The following is a 25,832-nucleotide window of genomic DNA, read 5'->3' on the forward strand; positions in this document are numbered from 1 at the left end:
TCAATAATTTTCAGCATGTTCCACATTCTTTTCCTTGTCCCATAATGTTCAACTTCTAACATACCATAGAATTTATTTATAACATCCATCTGTTTCTACACATGCCAGTGTAAGCTGAGAGAAAGGAGAGAGGAGAGGGAGAGAGAGAGAGAGAGAGAGAGAGAGAGAGAGAGAGAGAGAGAGAGAGAGAGAGAGACCTTAGGGGAAGGAGGGTCGAACCCGGATGTCCTCTTTCAATCACCACCGCACGTTTGGAGCTCAGTCACATCTGTTCCAGGACACCTCCCTACCTTGGAGTCTCTGAGTGGGGAGTTGGCTGGAGGGGAAGCTGAGAGGGGCCCTGGAGGAGAGAAGCTCGGTCTTTCAGGCTGCACAGTATGGCAGGGACAGGACGGGGCTCTGAGCCCGGAAACATGGCAGCTGGTGCCGTTTCTGCAGGATTTGGGGCTCTGGTGACAGCTTTCACAACACCAGAGTCCTCAGCTCTGCAAAGATCAGATAACCTGGACTGCAGAGTGAAGCCAGAGGCTGAACACTAGGTGGAGGTTCAGTTTGTGTCTGCTGACACCTGGTCACATCCGCAGGTGAAGACGCGGAGCACCACCTCTTCCACAGCAGTGTCATCGCATCAGCAAGCCTGTCTTCAGACCCATTCTTCCCTGCAGGGGCTGCGCCCATGGGGAGGACATCTGGCCCTGGGTGATACAAACATTTCAAGCTCTGTCCCATCAGAAACACCTCCCACTCAGTCCAGGCTGGGGAGCTGGGGGTGCAGAAGAACATCACCCACACCTCTGCCTTCTCTTTGCCTTCTCCCCACCCGCTGGGATAGCCAGGCTGCTCCAAGAGCAGAGAGGCAGGGAGAGGGACCCCAGGAACAAAGGGGCTCGGTGGCTTTTGGTGGCAGTATCTGGCTCTAGTGCCCTTGGGGTGTGGGGGTTTCCCTGGGGGTTCTGTGGTGGCTGAGGATTTTGCTCTGTGGTCTCCTGACACACACGATGTCCACGTCCGGCCACACAGGGTCTCTCAGGGCTTGCTCATCCTCAGCTCCCCCTGGGATCTTCCTCTAGCCAGCTCATCCAAGGCCATCCCTCTGCCCAGCCACTCCCTCTCACCTGGGGGCTTCTAAGAGTCAGTCTTGTGCCGGCTGCTGTACCCCTTGAGGTCTGGGAGTTGACTCTCACATTCCTTGGGCTCCTCCGTGGCTCAGTGACCTCTTCCCTTTGAGAAATCTTCATCACGTGTCCCTTCAGCATCCCGAGGAACCAGAAGTGGGCCCAACAGACTGCAGGGTCTCCTACATAAACGACATAAGGGGTCCAGCACCGGGACAGAAGATGAGGCGGTACCCGGAGCCTGTTGCTTTGCTCTAGGCCTTGGAGACTCTGACAAGATGCCCCCAAGGTGGGGGTGCCTTTGTCACCCTACTCATGAGCATCACGAAAGGCAGATGTGTGAGAAGCTAGAGCAAGAGAGTAAGGCAAGTCCAGAGAGCTGGAGCGAGCAAAGAGGAGTTGAGCAGGGAAAAGGGGTTGATAGAAGCCATGGGGAAGACATGGGAGTGAGATTTATACGGCACCTGGTTCCTATAAAAGGTCTTGCCTCGTTGTGTTCTTTCAACAATGCTGAAGGATGAAGTTATTCCTTTTTTTTTGGAGATAGAGTCTCACATATAGTTCATGCTGACCTCCAACTCACAGTGACCCTCCTGCCTCAGCCTCCCAAGTGCTGGGATTACAGGTATGCATTACCACACCTGGCTATTGTTTTGCAATAAAACAGAAAAAACAGAGAAAACAGAAGCTCCCCAAGCAAGTAACTCACTGAGTAGCAAAATTCGGGTGCCAGCCAAGTGTTTTAATATATTATGTAATCAACTATAAGGTTCCAGTCGTTCCCTTTCCACCTCAAAAATGTCTTATTGTATAAGTAATATTGAATTACTTGCTCCATGTAAAATGATATATACAATCATAATGATAAGGCTAAAGACCTTATTGACCATTAAACCCCAGTTAGTGATAATCTGGTAGCCACTGATGACTTTCTAACATCCTTACAAGCCTTTTCCTCTGTTTTTTAGGCACACACACACACACACACACACACACACACACACACACGTATGTAATTCCCTAGAAGAAAAATGATATTTTATTGGCTGATGTGTTATTAACTTTCTGTTACTGTAGCAAATACCTGAAACCACTGACTCATTAAGGGAGAAGGCTTATTGGTCCACAGTCCAGTTAGGGTTAGGATTAGGGTTAGGGTTAGGGATTAGGAGTTAGGTGCATCTAGGGCATAGTCTTTGAGTTTCAGTCTGTGGTCCAAATGCCCTGTTGCTTCTGGGCCTGTGATGGGGGTGCATGTCAGGCAGGGAGAATGGGTTGGGGTGACACTGTCTGATCCATGGCCAAGAAGTGACAAGGAGAAAGAAGAGGGGCCTGGGACCCCATGGTCCTCACAGTGTACAGCCTTGACAACAACAGTCTGCCCACCCGGCCCTTGTCTGTTTCTCTCACTCCCCGTAGTGCCAAGCTGTGAACGAAGCTCTTATTTAATGCACCAGGGGGACATTCAAGGTCTACACCAGAGCTTCTGTTTATGTTTGTTTGATGGAGTCTTTGACGTAATGGTTAGGCAACTCCCAACTCAGACTAGACTATTCAAGTCCCTGAAAAAATATCCCAGAAAGCACAATGTCCCTGGATCAAAACTACTTTCTCAGGAGAAATATTCAGGAGGTGAGGGGAGCTCCTCTGGTTTTACCCACAGTCACACTTGCCCTCTGTGGGAGCTGATCTGGCTCAAACAGCCAACTGCTAGCAACTATTCACTCGTCCCCCTCCACCACCCTCCTTCTCCAGGCAAACAGCTCTTAAGAACCCAGGATAAAATGAAGGGACAGGAAGAAGCACATCACCAAGGGTGCATCTTGGAAGAGCAGCATTATCCAGATGGAAACGCACAGATTTGACAAGTAAATGAAAAGTCCATGGAACTCGATGCAGAGAGAGTGGAGCTGAGGCTCTGAGCAGACTCATTGCAGGCAAGAGCTGATGGAAGTCCATGAGTGGGAGGCTCAAGGGGTCTTGGTGGCCTCCACACTCAGTCAAGAGCCGAGATCCATGGAGACAAGCAGGTCAGGCCAGGCCCAAGTCACACATCCAAGATTACAGTACAAAATAAAACCAGCCCAAGACAAGAATAGCAAGGGCTGTTTATTCATAAACTTGCTGCCACAAGGGAATCATCTCGGGTCACTTCTTTTGCAGGCAGGGTCAAAGATGCCAGAGGGAGCTGGTGGGGAGGGAGAGAGAGTGAGAGAGTGAGAGAGCACCAGAGAGAATAGTTCCTGATTGGCAAGTGTTCTATTAGGGCGGGAATTTGGGGGAACAGGGAGATCCCGATTGACCTTCTAGAATATTTGGCAGTTCTTGATTGGTTCATTATCCATATTTTATATATTTTACAGGACTGGGATACTTTCAGGTTTTTAAGAGATTTCTTATCTTTATAGGGTAAAGGACATATTTGGGCCGGGGGAGGCCCAGTATAGCACCCTTCCCTGGTGCTGCAGTGTAATTATTTCATTCTCAAGAGTGCATTTCTGGGGTGTGATTTCCAGCTGGGTGCGAGCAGTTACAAAGATGAAGGAACTGTGCAAGCAGTTATGCAAATGAACGCAATGTGGATAACCCCTTTCCAGCCGAGGACACAGCCACAGTTGGCCAGGTTTTGGGCCCTGACAAAGTGAAATACATCTGTGCAGTGATTGTCAGGCACTTAGCCATGTCAGGCCCTGTGCTAAGTGCTGGGGACGTAGTGGTGGTGTATGTGGTCCTTTCCCTCTAGGAGTTTAAAATCAGACAGACGGAGCAGAGACTGAACAGGCAACTACAAGTTCAAGGACCAGAAAGAGCCCAGTGAGCCAGAGGTAAGACAAGGAAAAAGAGTGAAGCTTGAGATTGGAGACGAGCAGGGCGTGCAGGTTCTTCCTTGTAAGCCACACTGAGATGCCTGATCTCTGCCTATCAGGCTCCGAGAAGTTGCCAAAGGCCTTTATGTAAGGGTGTGGCACCCAGTTAGTATACTGACAAGATCATCCAGGCTGCTACGTAAAAGAAAACATACTGGGATAAGTAAAAGGAGAAGGAGAGCCACTGTTTGGACATTAGAGTGGGGAAGTGATGGTGTGGCCTGGGCCCTGCTTGGGCAGCGGAGATGGCAGGCACAGTGGGGTTTCATCAGCTGGCTTAGGGTATAAAATTGACGGGACTCAGCCATTGGAGATCTCCCAGGGCAAGGCGAGGGAGTACTCCTGCTGTGTCTGCAACCCCTGCCACTTTCTATAGGGGTGCAGCAAATGAAGGGAGATGGGACGATCCGTTCGTCTCGAGTCTGAGGAGTCCATGAAACAAAGGAGTGGGGAGGCTGAGTCAGGGAATGAGGAGGGAAGACTGTCTGGAAGTGGGGATGTGGGAACAACTGACACATAGGTTTCAAATGAAGCTGTGTGTGTGTGTGTGTGTGTGTGTGTGTGTGTGCGTGTGTGATCACCTTGAACGAGAGGTAGAGGGAGGAGGGTCCAGGGCAGAGAAGGAACATCCAGAAAAGAAGAAACCAGGAAGCCAGTAGCCTGGAGGCCATGGGCTGAGCTGCCCAAGGAAAGGGTGGAGGGCGGCTGTCAGGGGCCTTGCAGATGTGAGGTAAGACCAGGTCTGAGGACTTTGTCACACCCGGTGTCCAACAAACTGTTGACCTTTACATACTTGAGGAGCGTGGTGGGGGCGAAGCCACGAGGCAGGGTCACATGGGCGGGTGCTATAGAAAGGTCACCTGGTGATGGACTGAGGCTGGATTGAGGGTGGATGGATTGGGCCCGCAGGGGTTCTCACAGGCATCCAGGCCAGAGAGCCTAGAGTATAGCAGCCTCATGATGATTAAGGAAACATGGGTCTCGATGCCAACAGAGAAAAAACATGACACTTGGTCTAAGCAGGAGCCATCCAGGATTCCCACAGGGACACACTGAGATGCCAGCCACCCCCTGGAGAACCCTTTCCCCGAGGCCCTCCGGAGCAGTCCAGGAGCAAACCCAATTGCACAAAAGCAAAGGAGTATCGCGATTTAGGTTAAGGGAACTGGTCTCCGGAGCAGAAAAACAGGGATTACAATTCCAGCTTTATCACCTGCGCTCTGGGCGGCAATATTTCTAAACATTTCTCAAGATTAAAAGACAGTCTGTTTTCAAAAATGTCTTAGTAGGAGCATAGGCATGGATTAGGATGGAGAAAATGTGGGATGTGGGCATCCAGGTTTATCAGGTTTTCCCTTCTGGGTGCAAGCCTTTCCATTAGGAGAAGGCCTCTTCTGGATCCCTGCGGGAAGAAAGGAAGTCTCAATCAGCTGCCTGGAGGCAGGGTGTGTGGACAGTCCCTCAGGATGGTGCTAACGGGACCAGAACCTGAGGGGACAACTCTCAGTGGCTGGGAGCTCTGCACGGGCCTGTCTGCCCGGCCAGACCTGGGGGCTGGTCTGCGTGAGGGGCCTGGGCATGGCAGGCTAGCTCCATCTCACCCGCTTCTCTGTCACGCACAGCAGCCCTCTTCCCAGGTAGAGTCATCAAAGATGAACCATGGACTGAAAGGGAGCTGGCAAAGCAAACAAGGCTATTAATACCCACATGCCAATGTCCAGTAGTGTTCATGGCCCAGCCCTGAACCAAGCTGGTGACGCCAGATGGTGGCAACCACCTGTCCCACAGCCAAAGGCCCAAAGGCCCCACTCCACAGAGGCTGTACAGTGTGGACAGAGTGACATCTTTTGGGGGTAAGTGCCCTTCTGGAGCTAGAGAAGCTCTCGTCCTTCCCTGGATCCTGGAGTGCAGAAGATGCTTCCTGGGCAGGTGACATCCCTTCCTGGGCCCTTAGTGCAGGAGAGGCATTCCTGGGCAGGTGGTCTGCTCTGAATGCAGACCAAGGAGGCAGGAGGAGACAGAGGGTGATGCTTGCTTGGGGTTATGGGAGCCAGCACTCTCTCTGCATGGTCTGAAGCATGTGAGATTCCCAGGGAGAAGCTAGGAGTCTTGTTTACCCCTTTTGGGTTGGTTTGAAGGGCAGCTTACATTCACAGGTTGCAAAGGGAACTGGGTGAGGGAAAGATCAGCCACTTAGCACGGGTACCTGTGGGACCCTTCTGGCAAGCAGGTTTTCAACCATTTCTCTCCTTGTGGGATGTCCCTGGTCCAGGGGGTCTTGGCTCTGGAAGACCCAGGGGAGAACTTCTGTGTGCACTGCCCGTTTGCATGGGATTCCTTGCCCAGAAGAGAAGAGGGGTAGGCACGGGTCATGTTGGTGTTTCCTGTGTCTGCATGGCCACTCCTGGGCATGGTGGAGAGAAAGGGGCTCTGGGCTCTACCTTTAGTAGCTGAGCAACTGCGGGCCAATTAATCCTTCCTGGGTTTTAAGTTTCCTGTCCAAAAATTGGATTAAAATCACCTTTGCTGCAATGGTCATGGTGATCCAGGCCCGCATACTGAGTGGGGAAGAGCACTGGACTCAGATCAGGACATCCCGTTCAGGCTCAGGCTCTTTCTTTGCCTCAGTTTCCTCCTCTGTACACTGGAGGGCAGAGGAGGACGGAACTAGGGGACTGCTATGGTACAGCTGGGCGCCCTCTGGCCACTTCTGACCTGGTACCTTTTGGTTTTCTGCCACTGGATGGGATTGTCCCCAAGAAGAGGAAAAGGGGGATCACAGCTTGGCCGGGTGGGTCTGAGAATCTTGTTTCATTCTCTGGTCCTTCTGGGTTGATACCAACAATGCCAGTCCCCTAGGCTTCCACGGAGGTGGCACTTCTTCCCTGGCCCACCAGGGCCCCATGCCCACATTGTGTATGGGTCAGCGGGAAGGACCTTCAGACTCAGGGCCTCTGGGAGGGGGAGTCAGACTATCAGACTCTGCTGGAGGCCACCCTCCTCCAACTGGAGATCCAGAGCCCCCCCCCCGGCTTCTCTCTAGGGGGTAAGGGGGTGACCAGAGCCATTTCTCCAGGTGCCTGTCAAATGAAGACACGGAGGAAGAGGCTTGGATTGGAGCCTCTTTTGAACTTACTAGTTGGGAGACATTAGTCAGAACTTTTAACCCCTTGAAGCATGCAGGTGGTTGTGGATATAAAACTGATGGTATTAAAAGAGCAACATTTATGAACTCGAACAGCAAGATGCCAGGCACCTGGTACATGCTCAGAACATGCTATTGAAACCCAGACCTAGATGCGGTGTACTAACAGGCATCTTTAACAGACAGGCAAATCCACTGAACCCTGTAGCCCTCTGGGACCACTAGGAGGGTTCGAGACACCCCGCTGGTCATCTCAGACCAAAGGCAGTCCTTTCTGCTTGTCCCCTGTGCTGTACGAATGCCCTGTCTTTCTGTGTGGGGAGGAATGCAGCTTGAGGAGCATGGCTCAGATAAATTCTCTAGTCAGTGACTGCAGGGCACCGGGGCCGGGGAGCTCTGGGAGTGTGGAGATGGCAGCCATCTAGCACTAGTGCACTGGTGTAGGAAGGGGCACCCTGTAGGCAGGAAGTGGGCAGCTCAGCTCACTCCTCCCTCGGCGGCCACAAGCCCACTCTGCGCACTGCACGTGAGAGCTTGGCATTCCTGCTGGCAGTCTCACAGAGGACGAAATTGGGGCACAGGAGGAGGGAGGGACTGTGGGCGATACCAGGCACCGTGGCTGATCTAAAACTTTAGCCCACACATCAGGGTGTCACATGACTGGGCCTCTTCAGGCATCAGCCTGGCGGGCAGCTGTCAATAGGCTCTCGGGGTTGGGTGGAGTTTTGGTTGTCAGAGACAGCAGAGATGGCGCCCTCTTTGTTCCCCTGTGCCAGATGCCCAGTGGTTCCCTGAGACCTCTGGCTCCTGGGAGCTATGACTCTCAGCCTTGGCTGTTTCTGAATCTTTAGAACCAACCAGTGGGGCTGGAGGTGTAGCTCAGTAGTGAGGGCCTGGGTTCACTCCTCAGCACCACACACAAAACAAAACAGGGCCAGGGATTTAGCTCAGTGGTGCCATGCCGGCCTGGCAAGTGCAACATCCTGAGTACGGTTCCTGGTACTGGAAAAAGAAAACAAAACAAAAATAATGGTGGATGCCCAAGTCCCATCCTAGACTAACCAAATCAGAACGTGAGGGTGAAGCCTGGGACAGGTACTTTGTAAAACACTCCACAGAGGGCTCCAACTTTCAGCCAGGGTTGAAGCTGCTGTGGGGAATACTAATGGGGTGACTCAGGGAAGCGCTGCAAACTATGATCCTCCGTGCATTCCGTTGTTCCCATCATGCTTCACGCTGCTGGGGCAAAGTGCTTCTCTTTTCCCGCAGGTCTCTGTCCTAAGACAGGATTTATACTCTTTTCGCCTTTTCTGGTCTTCTGTGAGCTGATATTTTCTATAGTAATCTTGGTCTCTTTTTTAAAATTCTGGCTTTATTTCATGAATTTATTCCTCCAGTGTTAATGGACACTGTGCAGCCAGGCACTGGCTAGCTGCTGGGGATACAACCAAGGTCAAGGCAGGCCAGGTCCCCTCTCCAGGGAATGTCCATCCCTTCTACTGGGATTACCTTCTAGGTCTTTCTCTTGTTGTTAATGAAGGATGTGATATCGAAAAAAGGTAGAGTCTCCCCCCTCGCCAAACTACATTGTCAGGCCCATCTTCATTTCATTTTATTTCTTCATTCCTTAATGAAGCTCTTCCTGTCTTCAGTATCTTTTTTTTTTTAAAGTTTGTTTATTCATTTATGCAAAGACGGTGTTAGCAATAACAGAAAGTTATTTTAAATTTAAAATTAATCTTCCATTTGAAAGGTCTCTGCTTTCTACTTTACTCTTAAAAAACTCACTCCAACAAAAATAGACAAAAGGTTTTATCCCCTTACTTTTCATTAAGGTCATACTGGAACAAAAACTACTGGCTCCTTAGAATTTAGGTGTCGTTTATAGTAAGCTGGACATTTAATCACAGAATAGTACATTTAAAAATATGCTAGCCCCCTCTCCTCCCAAAAAGGGCAGAGAATTTTTAAAAAGACAAATTTCAGGGTACTTTCTGAGGTGTGTGAAGCCTTCTTGGGGAATCTGTAAGACTCCATCTTTCAGAAACAGAATGAATATTGCCAGGGATTTAGCTTAGTGGTTCTGTCACCTGCCTTGCAAGTGCAAGGACCCGAGTTTGATTCCTGGTCTCCCCCGCCAAAAAAAAAAAAAGACAGAATGAATATTAAGAATATTACAGGGCAGCCGGGTGTGGTGGCGCACACCTGTAATCCCAGCACTCAGGAGGCTGAGGCAGGAGGATCACTGTGAGTTTGAGACCAGTCTGGGCTACATAGTGAGTTCCAGGTCAGTCTCCACTACATAGTGAGACCCTGTCTCAAAAAAAAAAAAATAAATAAATAAATAAAAAAATAAAATCACAGAGCACTGTTGGCACAGCACATGGTAGTTTACATCAGGTTAAGATAAGTGGAATCTCCATGTTTGAGGGAGGAAGTCAATCTAGAAGAAAGACCAGGAAGGCACTTTAGAGTCATTTCCGTGGCAGGTCAAATGATGCCAATACACTTTTTTCTCTTAGAATGGTAGGATCACACTGCTGCCTTCCAAGGCTCAGCCCTCTAAGTGCTCATGCCACCAGGTCTAGGAGCAAACTTCCTGGAAGGGTGGAAATGCAGAATGGAAAAGCAAGCCTGTGGGTACAGCCGCAGGTCTGATGCTCTAGTTGTCTGTCGTGATGTACAATGTCCAGTAAAGAAACCAGCTAATCTAGAGAGAGACTGTCAAGTCTGACTCTAGTGTATTCTTGGATACACTTATAAAACTTCCTTTATGGTTCGGAAATGCCAAATTACCTACCCTTTAACTCTTTGGGACAGGTGTTACTTTACAAAAGGACATATAATAGCCTAAGAAATTAAAAACATTATTTATAATAAATTATGTTTTAATGTTTTTATAAAAACAACTCTAAGCAAGGTTTCTGCCATAGGCAGCTGAGTCAGGCCAGTTACAAGTATTGGATGCTGTTTCGCTCCTGTGTTTTCCTAGGCCTTGTTCCTGAAGACAGGGCCATGGCACTGTCCAAGGTGATAGACCGCTGACGCTTGCTTCCCATCATGTTGTTCAGGCACCAGGGAAGAGGAGATTTGATTTACGCTCTGTCACAATCTTTAAAAACTCATCTCTCTTACCACAACTTAGAGCCATTTACAGACATTGTTTCTAGCCATTCACTAGCACAAGGAATCAGGGTTGGCTGCGTCTTTAACCAGGAGAGAAACAAACCTATTTTTTTATTATTATTATTCTCAAAGCCTAGGTATTGTTTTGTCCATCTACTGCCTAGAGAGTGGTTTTCAACTTCTTTTCTCCTGTGACCCACGTTAAGAAATAAATTGCATTACTATATATAGCTGAAAAATGTCCCTAATACATCACTTACCCTTATTATGTTCAATGCCCTAAGATATTTGAATGTTTATTTCATTTCTTTAATTTGCCAAATTAGATTCATGAATAGTAATTGTGATATCCCAATTATGGGATCATAGTTGTGACCCACAGTTTAAAAAATACCCTTCTGAGGCGGGTAGTTTAATCCATGTGGGCCCTGAGCCCGAGGCTTGGTCTGGCACCTCCCTGTGGATTCTTGGAAAGCAGCTTTTTCAACCATGGAGATGCCTTTGGAGCACAGCATTCACTGCCCCTTAAAGGCACAAATTCTACGGCCCCGCATCTTTTCCAAAAGGCACGCCAGATGCCTGTTGCCACAATGGGGAACGGAGCACCTCCTCTCCCTAGGACCTACACCTTTAGCACATTGTATAGCAAAACTCAGAGGACGAAAGCTCCTGGACAAGTGACAGACCACGTCTGTCTGTGACTCAGCTAACTGCGTCTCACTGTTTTCCCAGCTGCTCCCAGATCACATGGGCAGCAGGTGCCAATCACGGTAACACATGTAACGGCTGTCATCCATGTCACATTTTTCTCAGCAGTTGAGGAAGGGAGACTACATCCCGAGACATGGTGGGAACACGTTTCAGGCTGAAAACTCCCATTCGGAGGGGCTTTTATAGTTTACAGGTGTGCCAAAGTGCTTTTCCTCCCAGTGGCTTGCATCTCCCAGCTTACAGCTGAGGCCAAGTTAAGAGCCTGCCCAGTGCCCACAGCTGCGGTGGGTTTGCAATTCCAGCCCAGAGCTGGGATTCCTGGCCCAGCACGCTTCCTGGAAGACCAGCCTCTGTGCCCTAGCAATTCCCATGCCCCCGCCGTGTGGACCTGGTCTCCTAGTACCTATGCCTCGAACATGCTACCCATTCTGACTCTTTTGCCTAAATGTTAATATTTATCATTTACAGCCAGCCACTGCCCCCTTCCAAAGGTAAGAACAGTAAACTTTATGACAGGTGTGCTATCAGTCCCAGAGGAGATAAAAGCGGGAGGAGGAGCACTGAGCCATTCGTCTGGAGGCCACGGACACCAAGCATCTGACATGGAGTTGGGGCTGCGGCCGGGTGTTTTCCTTGTGGGGCTTCTGCTGCTGCTGGGACCAGGTAAGTGAGCTTTGGCTCAGAGACAAGTGATGTCCAGCTCTGTTCAGTGCTTAGGAAAGGCATTTGGGAAAGGAATGCCCCCCCTGATTAAGACAGAGCACAAATGTATGGTTCTAACAGGGTGGGAGCCAGAGATGGCCTGCAGAGAGGCTGGGTGAGGGTGTGTTTGGGGGAGTGAGGAGTCTGCATGGGATGCAGCACGCAGAGTCAGAAGACCTGTCCTGGGCTGGGATTCAGCTCAGTGGTTCTGCTGCCTGCTTCACAAGTGCAAGGTTCCAAGTTTGAGCCCTGGTACTACCAAAAAAAAAAAAAAAAAAAAAAGTCAATAATCTCGACCTTAATTTAAAAGATCTGTCCTGTAGTTCTTTGTACCATATGGCTTTGGGAAAAGTCTACCTCCCTGAACCTTGATTTTTATCATCTTTAAAAGAGAAATGACTATTAATATTTATGGGCTTTGCTGTTTGCGGAAAGAAAAGAAAAAGCAGTTTTCAGGACGACGCATTCTAAAAGATTGCCCACACTCCTCGGTTTTGCGAAACAGCCTGCGGCACGTGGATTTGCATTACTGTCCCCACAGTAATGAGTGGAAGCAGGTGTTCCTCCGCCATACTCCCTCTGACCCTCTCCACTGTCCCTGGGTCTCTCTGGCTTTGGGCAGGCGGAATCTTTTAAACTGAAAAGGCCTTAGGTGTGACCTTTCACCCACTCCAGTGAGCAGAGGCAAAGGAGGAAATATGGGCAGAGGCCTGGCCTGCCTGGGGAGGCAGCCCCGGGCCCTGAGCCCTGCTGCTCACTGGATTAAGGCAGTGACCTTAGTGAACCTCCAGCCGATCACGCCAGCTGTGCCTACAGCACAGGGTAATTGCGTCTTCCTGATTGCTAATGAGGCTGAGGTATTTTTCAAGCTGATCATTTGAATTCCTGTTTATGAAGTTGCCCACTCAAGCATAGTGCTAATATTTCTACAGGTGAGTTTTGCCCTATTGAGTTTAGGAGTTTTCACGTGTGCTGTGCCCAGAGTCCTTGGTGGTCGCATGTGTGGCAAAAGCCTGCCTTCTCCTACTCTACAGCTCATCTTTACTCTGTTGATGGAGACCTGTGGTAAACAAAATTCCTAATTCTGTGGAAACAAGTAAAGACCACCCAACTGAGGACACACAGGGGCTGTTTGTTCAGAATCTGCTTAAGCAAGCTATAATTTTGCCTTTGGGAGAGACTCAAAGGCAGACAGGGAAAGGGAAAGATTTATGAGTATAGTGGAGAAGGGGGAGGTTCTGGGTCTGCTCTGCCTGGAGCCGGTTGGCACGGGCAAGCTGGAGACCAGCTAACCAGAAGCAGGGCATCTTACGTGATTTGCTTGATGAGCATTTTCTGTTTCTCTTCTTAGTCCTGAGTTAGAAGCGGGGGCAAAACTCAGAACATAACAAACACTAACCAGGTCCTGATCCTCTGGGCTGATGGCCGCAGGGCTGTGGTTTGGCTCCCTGGGCTGTTGCTGCAGACTGCTGGGCAGAGTTCTAATGCCACCTATGGTTGGCCGTTGTCCACATGTATGTTCTGTCTCCATTCCTAAGTACGAGCCTTTTAACCCTTTTCTTTACGGACTGTGCTCCTTGTGCTCTCCTACCTTGAGGTCATGAAGATACCCTGTTTCCTTCTAAGAGCTTTGCACATTTGCTGTTCTTATTTATGTCGATCCCAATCCACATGGCATTGGATTTGTGAACAGTATAAAAGAGGACCCCAGGTCTGTATTTTTTAATGCAGATACTCAGTTGAGTTTATGAGCAAGTCAGTTGTTTCCCACTGCTCCAAGAGCCTCCTATGTTCGAGTCTTCATGTCCTTCAGAGACCATTTGGACTTGCCTGTGCCAATAACAAATTCTTCATTCTGTGGCTTCACAATAAGCCCTATTATCTGAAGAAACAAGGCTCCCTATGTATCCACTTGTCGATTCCTAACAGAGAAAACCTGTTGGGGTCTTGATAGGGATGGCTTTGCATTCTATGAAGTACGTTGGGGAAAACAGACCTTGTTAGTTGAAGTCCTGCCTGTATTTTGTTACCTAGGTATATACATATATTTTCTGTATTTGTTTTTTGAGACAGGGTCTCACTATGTAGTTGAGACTGATCTGAAACTCACTATGTAGCCCAGGCTGGTCTCGAACTCACAGCAATCCTCCTGCCTCAACCTCCCGAGTGCTGGGATTATAGGCATGCGCCACCACACCCAGCTAGGTATATATTTTCTTGTGTGGAATATAAATTTTTAAAAGTTTAACTTGAAAATGTTTGTTATAGGTATTTAAACATTAAAAAACTGTTTTTTACATGTTGGTTTTTTTCTTATAAATTGTAATTTGTATGTATATTCTTTGGGATTTTCTGCCCACACAATCCTGTTGATAGTGACAGAGTCATCGCTTCCTTTTGAACCAGTTTTATCTCAATTATTTTTGCACTTTTTTTCTTTTTTAAACCAGGGATTGAACTCAGGACCTTGCGCTTGCAAGGCAGGCACGGTGCCACTGGGCTACATCCCCAGCCCTGTTTTTGTACTTTTACTGTAATGACTGATGCCTGCTCTCCAATTTTTCATGGAAGTGATGTTTGGAGGCATTCTTATCCTGAAGTTCAAAACAAAAGTGTGTCATTATTCATCAGAGAGTATGGTATTTGTTACAGGCCTTTTTTTTTTTTAATTTAAAATTTTTTTCAGCTTTAATTGAGTTTATTGGTACATTTTAGGGATACAGTAGTTCAATTCATGAGGAATCTGTACTTGTACATAACTTGGTTCTTATTTTTTTACCATTCCCCTTCCCATTCTTCACCCCCTCCTCCCCTCCCCATCTACAAACACTTTATTTCCATCTTTTCATTATCTCACATTTTTTTCTTTTTTATACACACAATTTAGGCATCGCTAATCTGAAAATTGAAAGTCTGAAATGTTTCAAAATAAAACCTTTTTGATGAAATCTGAAACCCTTCTGGTTAGAGGCATTTCCATTAAGGGATATTCGTCCTGTACCCCTTGTGAAACTAAGTTCTTTTGTTTTCCTTACTTGTGGAGAACATTTTAAAAACTTGTAAGTGGATGTTAAATTGTATCTAGTCCTTTTGCTGCATTTATTGCAATGACTGTGTGGTTTACTTGTTTAATCTGATAAGATAGATTATAATGTAAGAAGGACTTTTAAATTAACTTTTCAATCGCTGCTTACTAGTGTAGGTTTGTTAAGAGAACTGCGCATCTCGTTTATTTGTCTTGTTTTATCAACCTCTAAATCTAGAACAGCTCTTTAGCTTTTTCATCTTTCTTTTGTGTCGCTGAGAAATTTTGGCTGGGGTAGTGTGTGCCTCGATTTGGTTTCATCCAGATTGTTTCTTTACTGCTGGCATCAGATTAAACTCCGCAGAAATACCACATCGATCACACTGACGCATCGTGTAAGCAAACACCAGCCATGCCAAATCTGTGAATTTGGTTAAGGTGGCATCTGGTGAAGATGGGGATTTGTAAAGGTGCCTCCCTGCTGTGTGATTCATAAATTGCTTATCTAGAGAGACATTGCGAGACCCGTGACTGACCTGTTTCTCATGGTTTTAGCAACTATTGGTGATTCTTACCTGCTTGGTACCGTGGTGATTCTGTTTCTATCATGCCTTCTGCTTTCTGTTATTAGTTGGCTTTGCTCCTTACAAGATTCCCCTCACTCCCGACTTAGAAGCATTTCGTGGAACTCGCCCTCTCCTCTTAGGTACTACTTTTCCCATATGAAACGGACTCGTCAGTTCTTACCAGTTAGCACGTGGTGTTCTAGCCCCGTCATTTTTCACTCTGACGCCCAAGTGTTCAGAGATTTGGCCAGCGAGAGGTACTTCCAGGTAATCCCTACGTCCCTCTCAGTTGTCAGGCACTTTTGAACTTCCTGGCACAGTGTATTTCAGACCAGCCTCAGATTTCCCCCTTCCCGCTCCTGGAATTAGCTGGGTCTTCAAAGTTTCGATTGGTGAGGGATGCTATATTTAGAAACCAAGGTCTGGGCGCTAGGAATATTTATTTCGGCTGGCGGGTTAGTATGTCTAGGCCTTCTTGAGAACAGAACTAAGACGTAGTTTTCCTTGAAAAACCATACATTTGTGTACATATCTTTAACTTTGGTAAGAATTAGGCCTTTTATCTCCTCTCGTTTTATATTTGTATTTTCCTCCCCCACAGTTCAAATTTGAGTTACAGATGCATCAATGCATTTATTCGCTTGCCAAATCCTACAATGCAACATAATATCAGAATTTGTGTGAAAATAACGCAACAACAAATAAAAGTTTGAATTCTTTTTGTTTGTCCTCAGAATAGAACCCACTTGGTGTATAATCAAAGTATTATGCTCGAAGTGGCTTGAATTAATTCTTTTTTCTTTTGTCCTCTCTGTTGTAATCAGGTAATTGACAAGTTGAAACTTAACAGTTTATGTTCGGTTTAGTGTTGATTTTCCTTTGTTTTTTGAGCGTGTAAAATGTTAGCGCAATAGATCTCGTGCATGTAAATGCCGAATAGTTTCTCTGGTGTGAGAAACTGAAAGTGTAAAAAAGAAGTAAAAGGCATAACAGATAATGTGAAATAGGAAGAAAAGGGGCAAAGCGGAAGAGGGAGGAGCAGGAGAAAAGAAAGATGGGAATGGAATTGACACGAGAAAAAGAAACAATGGAAACAAAGTCTTTGTAGATGGGGAGGTGTGGAGGGGTTGAAGGGAGGGCAGGGGAGTGGGGAAAAATAAGAACCAAGATGGATTATGTAAAGGTGCAGATTTCCAATGATGAATGCCATTCTATTGTGTACCTTGAATGGACCAATATAATTAATTTTTAAATAAAGTCAACACATTTGAAAAGCTAAAAGCATAAGGAGAGGTGGATTCAGATACCTCCTGCCCCCTTCCCTGCTTCCCTCCCATCCCTACCATCCTGGAGCTAATTATTGCATTAGGTTCATATCCTTTGTTTCTAATATTTTGCTACTATGAGCAATACTGTCGTGAACAATTGTGTGCATGTGTCTCTTGTTGTTGGACAAATAGCATAGAATAAATGTCCTGGTCGAACAGTAAATGCAAATACAGTTTTGTTACGAATTACTAATTTCTCTCCATGAAGACTGTACCGTTTTTGCACCTTCCCCTGCGATTCGTGTGTGCGTGCGTGTGTATTTCACATAGCTTCAATTTTTGCACATCGCTTGTAGAAGAAGTGGCATCTTAATTTTGATTTCTGCTATTACAAAAGAAGTTGAAAAATCCTCTCACATATTTAAGGACTGTGGGTTGGCAGGGTTCCAAAAAGCACTGGGAGCTAAATGTTCCCCTACTGAGTTAAGGGATGGCCTTTGGGAGCGGTACACATATATGCATCTATAGTTGTAGGAATCCACGTTAAGGAGGTCCCCACAACTTTCTCTTTCACAGAGTATATTAATCAAGAATGGCACCAGGCGTGGTGGCACATGCCTGTAAACCCGGCACTTGGGAGGCTGAGGCAGGAGGATCACTGGGAGTTCGAGACCAGCCTAGGCTACATAGTGAGTTCCAGGTCAGTCTCAACTACATAGTGAGACCCTGTCTCAAAAACCAAAACCCAAAACAAACAAACAATGGATGAATGTTAAATTCTGTTAAAGGTATTTTCAGCACTGATGACAGCCACCATGTGATTCTTTGCCTTTAGACTTATTCTGATGTTGACTTAGGTTCACAGATTAGATAATACCAAACCATCCATGCATCACTGGGCTTGCTTTGTCAACATTAAATTTTCATTTTTTTCCTCTGTGCTCATGAATATGACACTGAACTGCACTTTCTTTTCCCCTGCTATCTTTGCTGGGTTTTGGTACCAAGGTTATAAATTCTCAAAACATGAATTTGGGAGTGTTCCTGTTGTTTTCTGGAATAGTTTGTAGTAAGAATGTGATTTTCTTCTCTTTAGTGGTTGGTAGAACTCACCAATGAAGCCATCTAGATCTGGAATTTTTTTTTTGAATATTATTTTTTGATAGATTTTTGAGATGATTCCATTTCTTTAATAGTTAGCATTCTTTATTTTTTGAAATAAGCTTTATAACACTTATAATTCCAGGAATGTCCCCATTCTAAATAAAGGTTCAAGTTTTTTTGCCTAAAACTTGTGTTTGATTTTCTGGTGTTTTCTTTTCAATACCCGCAGCTTCTGTAATCATGCCCCCTTTTTTATTTGATTCCTTTCCTTTTGGTTTTTAATTTTTTTATTATTATTTTTGAGATGGGATCTTGCTGTATAGTTCAGGGTGGCCTTGAACTCACTATGTAGCCCAGGCTGACCTCAAACTCATGGTGATCTTCCTGCCTCAGCCTCCCAAGTGCTAGAATTACAGGTGTGAGCCCCCACACTTAACCCTTCTTCTCCCCCACCCCACCCCCGGGGGGCAGTGCTGGAGATAAAGAGCCACTTTTTCCTTTGATTCATTTTATTGGAAATGTGTCAACTTTGTTAATATTTTCAAAGAATTAATTTTTGGTTTTGTTGATGTCCTATGTCCTAGCTCTCTTTTGCTGCACAGCAAACTACCCTACATCTTAGTGTTTTGTATTAACCATTGTATTTATTCACAGCTCAGTAAATCTTCAATTTGGAAAGACCTCGGCAGGGACATCTTGTCTCTGTTTCTGCAATGTCCTCTAGGACTGACTTGGAGGGTCTAAAATGATATATTTGGGGCTTAGTGTTCTTAACTGGGGTGTCATGGTGCCCCTCCACATGTCCTGTCTAAGTTTCTTTACAAGGTAATCCGAGGGCCCAAAAGTACACAGAGAGAAGGTAGAAGGCCTTCGAATGCTGGGGCTCCCCAGTCACGCCTCCCACTTCTGTGCATCAGTGCAAGTTTCTGGACCAGCCTAGGCTCAAGGAGAAGTCAGTCGAGTTTACAGCTTGATAGGAGGAGGCGAATTACGTTACTCATGACCACACCACGGCCATCTGGAAAAATACCCCATGGTCTGTACTGCTCGTTCGGGTCCTAGTTTATTAATTTCTGTGACTTGATCTTGCTTGGCCCTTGTAGCGTAGTCTGCATCTGTGATTTGATAGCTCCCAACAGCTTTGAAGTGTTCTCAGCTGATAGCTCTTGAAGTACTGCTTCTCTTCCTTCGTCCTTCTGCAATGCTAAGGAAATGTTTGTCGTTCTCACTTTGTAAGAAATAGAATTAGCCTCTCCTCCAGCTTTGCCGTCTTTTTCTAATCTGTGTTCTCAGCACTGTGTTATGACACACATGTCCTTTCAGTTGTGTCTAATTTGCTGTTAAAGCTGATCACTGAAGGCTTTGAAAATTGGTGATTTAAGTTTTCAAATTTAATTTACGCTTAGCCCTTTAGCATACCTGTAATTTTGCATAGTTTTGGGTTCCTATAAAAACCCTCAGGTATTTTTTAAAACATACTGGCAATATCAGTAGCCAGTCTTTGTGATCTGTTTCAGTTTTTTTCTACTTAACCTTTGTTCGTGGATGTCTTGTTCCTTTACGTACTTGGTCGTTTTTCATTGCATGCTACTCGGACTCCTTAAAAATGGATGTGTGATGTTCCTTGAGGCCTAGATGAAGGTGATTGTCTTCAGAGGGGATGCAAATGCTCCTTCTGTAAGACCCTGGGGATGCTAACGTCTGAAGGAAAACTTCCTGTGAAATAAATTCCTTGTGTGAGCTTCCCTAGAACAGCCAAAGCCCAGCAAGCACGCACACACTGGTGTCCCTTACTGTCAGCGGGATTGGCTGTAGGAACCCCCCACCCCGTGGGGGTCCCACAGTCTCTCCACGTTCTAGTTCCTCATGCGACATAGCACTTGTGTATACCCACGCATCTCCCTGCTGTGTAAAATAATCTTTAGGTGACTTTTAATACCTCATACTATGCAAATGCTTTATAAATAGCTGTTAATACGGTATTGTTTAGAGAACAATGACAAAAGCCTGGTTTGGTACAGATGCAATGTTCAAATAATTTTGGTGCACAGCTGGCTGACTCTCATAAATACAGGAGGCAGGCACAGAAGGCTGACGGTGTGTATCAGCTCTCATTTAAGATGGGCTGTGCCATTATTTCCATTTCACAGATGAGAGACCTCAGGCGTTAACTTGCCCAAGGTCATCCAGCTGATGAGTCAGTCTGAGTGCTCCCAAGTCTCCGGCAGAGCTAGGCTTTCCCCACTCCTGAGTGACAGCACAGCCCTAGGAGGGGAAGGACCCAAATCAGACTTCTGCTTAAATGTTAAAATAGGCCCAACAATCAACACATATGAAAACAGATTCCTGCTGGGCATGGTGGTACACACCTATAATCCCAGCACTGGGGAGGCTGAGACAGGAGGATCGCTGAGTTTGAGACCAGCCTGGGCTCCATAGTGAGTTCCAGGTCAGCCTCAACTACATAGTGAGACCCTGTCTCAAACAACAACAACAACAAAGTTCTTGATTTAAATGTTTCTGCTTTAAAAAATTGGAAAAGGATTATCTCAAAACTGCAATTGGCAAAAGCAAGTTGGCAAGAAATTACCGCATCTAATAAAATACCTTTTTTTTTTTTTTTGCTAGAATTTCATTCTCCTCAAATGGGTCAGAAGTTCTCCCAGGAGACTGTCATGCCTGTAAATGAAAACGTGTTGCCTTAGTAATGCACCTGTGACAGGCCTGTCTGCGCAAAGCCCAGTGTGAGGGCCAAAAAGCGTGCACTCATAGTGAGAGCACAAATACGTTTGTCCTCCGGAAGTGAGTAAACCTAGGCAGATGGCACAGGGTCCTTCCTAGGGACTGACCCCCCTTCGCCTTCCTCCCCTCCCCAGCCATCTGGAAATGATCTCTCTGATTAAGAGTAGAGAAGATACTGCAGGATTTCGAGTCGCCTTAGTCCTTCAAACTATCGAAGTGAGAGGAGAGGGAACCTACTTGGGTCCCCTGTCGATGTCAGCGGGGCCATCGCTGGAACTCTGGGCTCACGCTCTCCCTTCTGAACCCCATACCTCAGTTCCCACCACCCTCCCCTGTGTAATTCACACAACTGCCTCTCAGTTCTTGCCTTGAGCAGCCAGCACAGGCATGAGATTCTTCTCCGGGGCCTCGGGAACTATACTCCCCTGGAATTTCACCTGCACGGTGTAGATTTTGAGGGCTTTTATTGTCAATCACCGTTTTCATCAATTTGCACTTTTGCTGCTGTCAGCTAACTAACTGTCTGAGCACCTTTGGAAGAACCCAAGTTGGGCTGAGTCTGGTTGGCAGATATTAAACCCAAACTGAGGAACCCTCTGGAGAGAGAGAATAAATCTGCATAAAATCACTGCGGGAGAATTAAGCGCTAAAATAGGTGCAAGTAGCTGTAATAGAGGCTCCAGAGTTCCGAGAACTGAGGGGTGGATGTGGGTTGGAGAAGTCTCAAGTGGGAGGTGAAACTCCCTGAATGCTGCAAAGCTGGTGGGACTAAAATAACCCAGAAGAGCAAAGAGGAGAGGGTGCTTGTGAGGGGAGGGAGCGGTGCGATCTGGGGTGCAGTGGGGCTTGGCAGGCTGGCCCGAGGCCACTGAGGCTCAGGGAGCCACTCCAGCCTGACAGGAGCAGGGTGGGTGTAAAGACGGAGGCGGTGAAGAGCTGGACACAGTGGGATGTTGCGATCCCAGCACAAGGATGGCCATAGATTATCATAGTGTTCCTGACTTTAAAAGACTTCTAAAATGGTTAAATCTAATCTTTTACATTAAGAAAAAAACAAAAAACCTCCAGAGGGTACAAATGACCCGAGGTCACCCGGCAAGCAAGCTTAGAACTTGAGTTTGCTGTCATGGAAGCGGGCATCATCACAAGTTCTTCAGCAGGGCAGTGGCACGTCGCGAGTGGTTTTGTGAACCAGACAAGTCCTCCAGCTTCAGGCGTGAAAGGCCCTGAGTCTGTGCTGGAGGCAAAGGCCCAGCCCACAGAGAGGCTCAGTGGGCCGATCTTCTTGTTTGGTCGGTTGTTTGGTTTGTAGGAGAAGCTGGAGATGTGCACGTGCTCGGCACACAGGTAGCACTCTACCTACCACGGAGCTTCACCATTTCCACTTGTTTCTGGGAGGAAGGGTGTGCACAAGGCTCCTTCCTTCCCAGTTTTTTCTGGACAGTTTCCTCAGATTCCCCTCCTCTTGGGGCTCCCTCATCATCACTCCAGCCTTGGGGATCTTTGGTCATAAAGTTTTGGACCACGGTGGCTGAGGCCAAGCTGAAGCTGGGGCTGGTTATGGAGAATGGTAGCATGGGAGGGTCCAGAGCTCTGGAGCCTGTCACGGCGAAGAATTACCTGTTTGTTCATTGTCACCTTGGACTGTCTTCCTGGCTCTGGCTTTGCCTCTGCCTCCATTTTTTTTCGTGCAAAAGTTGAGAAAAATATACTCCGAAAGTGAAGCGCTCAAAGCGAAGGGCAGAGCTGCAAGTTAACTTTGAATGTGCTCTCTCCCACGAGGACTGCCTCCCTCTCTGGGACACAGGGTGTGTGGTGTTGGGTACTACGTAGGCAGCAAGCAGTGGGTGGAGACAAGAACGCATAGGTCTCTGCCTGGAACGGATCCCAGAATGCCTGATGGTGTCTGCCTTTGTCCATTGCTGTTGGCTCGGGACATGGGGTATTTAGACACTGGTGGTTTGGGACTTTTCAAACCATCTCTAATGGCTTTTGTAATCTCATCAGACCAGAAGCTGAGTTTACCTAAGGGTTGTGGTGGTATTAATCCTAAATTATTACACGGCACCCTGGTGGTAAAGCTGGACTGACTGAAGTAGGCAGCTGAAAATACTGGGCTTGTAGACATGGCAACAGAATACATTTCCATGCACAGGCAATTCAGGGTAGAGGACACACACTGTAAGTCTTCTTATAACTGCACATGCACATCTCCAGCTCCATAACAAACAAAACAACCAACCAACCAATTTTGCAAAAAGTCTGGTCTTAGGAAATTACAGCAGTCTAAGTTAAGGAGAACTGAGTTCTACACATGGCCCTGTTAGTGTCCTACTGAGTGGTCTTTGGCAAGGTTGCTGATTTCCCGGGATCGCAGTTTTCTGAAGTGGAAAAATGAGTCGATCTCCAGAATCTGCCCTTCTCCACCATGCTAGAATTTAGAGACAAATACATAGAGGCCACCTAGCTACCCTCAAGAGCTCTCCAGACCTTGGTGTCACCTTCCACTGACTGTGGCATGTGACCGCCCTGGTACGCTGACAGATGGATTCCTGTGCTCCTCAGGGTTCTGGAACTGTGAGGTTGGAGCAGCTCCCAGGCATGACTCCTGATTTTCTGACTCAGTACCCACATCTGGTGCCAGACAGTGGCTGCTCACAGGTCCCCAGCAGCGCTGGGTAGACTTGGTATGTGAGTGGGACTGATGGTAACCCTACATGGCACAGCTCACCCACAGGACCTACCTGCTCATGGTCCAGCATGGGGCAGGGGACACCACTGGCCGAGTTCTTCTCTTCTGTGAGCTCACCAGCAGGGCTCCATGCTGGTGGACGGTGGCTCCGGCTTGAGGCCTGCCCTCTCCTCACTGGTGTGGCCTCTCTCAGCCTGTAAAAATGCCAGGAGGGTCACAAATACTGTCTCTGGGGTTGCTGTGAAGACACAAATTTAATGAGCACCAAGGTGGACCTGAGTTCCACTTGGGTTGCCCTTGAGCACCCTCCCTGGTGGCAGGGCACACACTTTCCTTTCATCTGAGGAGCCCAGTCGCCTCTCCTGTAGACAGCCTGCTTCTCCTTACACAGCACTTTCCTGGTCTTTGATCCTCTTGAGCATGCTGGGAAGAAGGCAGGGAAGTGATCACGTTCCCATTTTATAGAGGAGGATCTCAACACTCAGATTAAATGCTTGATCAAGGCCACAGAAATGGCTGTCCTTCCTCAAGGGAGGGTTGGAGGGTGGAAAATTGTGCTCTGGACATAGACTAAATGGACAAACATCAGGAAAATCTATAAACGACAGAGTGCAAACTATTGATTTCGCTTGTGAAATTACCGCACCCAGGTCTGGCTGGCTGCTGAGCTAACACACTTTGGGTTTCTTTGTAGAGTTGGATGCTTGAGCACTGCCTGCGAGACTTTTAAAACTCTGGTGGCCTGGCATGCCCAGTCCAATCAAATCCAAGTCCTTGGTGATGGGCAGACTTGGGGTTGGGGCAGCAGGAGGCATGGAGAGCAGCACAACTTTAGGGGCTGCACAGCTGAGGCAGAAGCCTGTGTGATTGTACCCGGCCAGGGCCCTGTACCCCAGAGGTCACAGCTCTGTCCAACTTGGATAACTGCTTGAGAGAGCTCGGCCAGACCTGTTCCTCCAAGCACACACAGTGGTTTTCTCTTTCATTCCCATCAGGGTGGAAAAATACATGATTTTTTCCTTTGCTGACCTTACCAAAGTGGGACATTTTCAGGGAAATTAAAGCTCATCAGAGATCTGTGAGCTTGACAAGTTCCTCTGGGGTCCTGTGCCTTGGGTTCAATGATGTCACAAGGTGCTTTGATGATTTCTTCTGCAATGCCCTCGGGTACTGTGGCAGTAGGCAAGAGTTCTCTTCCCACCTGCCTGGGCGGAGGCTGAAAATGGGGAAGGGACCCAAGTTCCTCCAAAAGTCAGTGGAGACAGGACCACAAGGCTCTGCATCTCCACCTGTGTTTTCAGGTCTGGACACTTGGTGCCGGGATTCCAGACACTTTGTGATACTCCAGAGCAGTTATCGTGGATGACTTGCACAACTAAATTGAAAATGTGGACTCCTGAGCATTTCATGATATGGGAAATCCTAGAATACTAAGGCTGAAAGGATCCTAAAGATTATCGGTGTCAACCCTCCCTCCAAGGTTGAAGCTATCACCGTTTTAGCTACCGATTATGATACCCTTATTGTGTGTGATCCACTGGGCTATGTGTCTCCAGGCACATAACCACGTTTAACTACAGTTATAGGATGCAAATATTACCACCTTGAGGAATCTGAGGCTTGGAGAGGTTGACCAAACCCAAGGTAGCTGAGCTCTTAACCTCTGACTCTTGTGGACGCTACATGTCTATCACGACCCCAGCCTCTTCTCTGACCATGCTGAGGATCAAACCCAGGGCTTTGCACATGTTAGGCAGATGTCGTACTACTGAGCTACACCCTAGTCCTCGGGCAACCAGTTCTTCTTTGGTAGCTGGGGCTCTTCCACCAACAGCCAACTTGTCTGTACTGGTCTAGACCTGATTAGGGGCTGCATGGACACGCCACCCTCCCTGACATCCAGCCTTGCACACAGTGAAGTTCTCACAAACCCATGTCCACTTCTCTTTTCTGGTCTACTCTGTTGTATTTAAATATAATACCCATTTATGCCTCGCTATGCTCTCCCTGTTCTGTGTTCCTCCTTTCCTCTGGACTGTGTTTTTTTTTTTTTTTTGAGTTTATTGGTACATTTTAGGTAGACAGTACAGTTACATTCATCATTGGGATTCTGTACCTTTACATAATAGGTCTTGATTCTCATTTTTTCCCCTTGTCCCTGCCCTCCCTTCACCCCCTCCTCCCCTCCCCATTTACAAACACTTTATTTCCATTTTTTCAGTTTCTCATATTTTTTCCTCTCCCTTATTACCTTTCCCCCACCCTTCCCACTTTGCCTACACCTTAAGCCCTTTACTTCCTATTTCACATTATTAATTATCTCATTAGGATACTGTGTACTATTATAGTTTTTCACACCAAAGAAACTATTTGGTATTTCAGTTAAATCTCTGTATGAACATTAAAAACAGGGAATCCTAAAATAAAACTTAAAAGGAAAGTAAAAGAGAAAAGGCAATGATGTAACATTAAAATAATCCTTTATTCTGGAGATGAAAATGGTCCCTGAACATATTTAAATTGTTTCTTGCTCTTATAGTCTTATCTTATTCTTTTTTTCATTATTTAGAGAATACTTTATTAGTTTCTGTAATCTAACCCACATAGATATGACCTTACATATTTAGTACGATGTGTTACCCTTGTATACATGGAAAAAAAATAAAAATGAAAAAAATTAACATTTCTAGACCAATATGGCTGTCCATTTCTGTGCAATGCCAACTCAACACAGTAAATTGGGATGACTTTTTGCAAAATTGGCAGCAC

At 46.9% G+C, this 25,832-nt stretch overlaps 1 protein-coding gene across 2 annotated transcripts in view; it reads left to right on the forward strand.

Annotated features, from left to right (window-relative positions):
- Positions 1-11,351: 11,351 nt before the first annotated feature.
- Positions 11,352-25,832, forward strand: part of Plb1 (phospholipase B1) — a 126,761-nt gene continuing 112,280 nt past the window's right edge. For both annotated transcript variants that reach the window (XM_033763419.1, XM_010604704.3), the window contains exon 1: positions 11,352-11,627. In XM_033763419.1, coding sequence (XP_033619310.1) covers positions 11,474-11,627 — 154 coding nt within the window. In that variant the 5' untranslated portion in view covers positions 11,352-11,473. The remainder of the gene's footprint in view (positions 11,628-25,832) is intronic.

This window comes from Fukomys damarensis, unplaced genomic scaffold (assembly GCF_012274545.1).
Source record: "Fukomys damarensis isolate Sample0158 unplaced genomic scaffold, DMR_v1.0_HiC HiC_scaffold_2, whole genome shotgun sequence".
Taxonomy (NCBI): domain Eukaryota; kingdom Metazoa; phylum Chordata; class Mammalia; order Rodentia; family Bathyergidae; genus Fukomys; species Fukomys damarensis.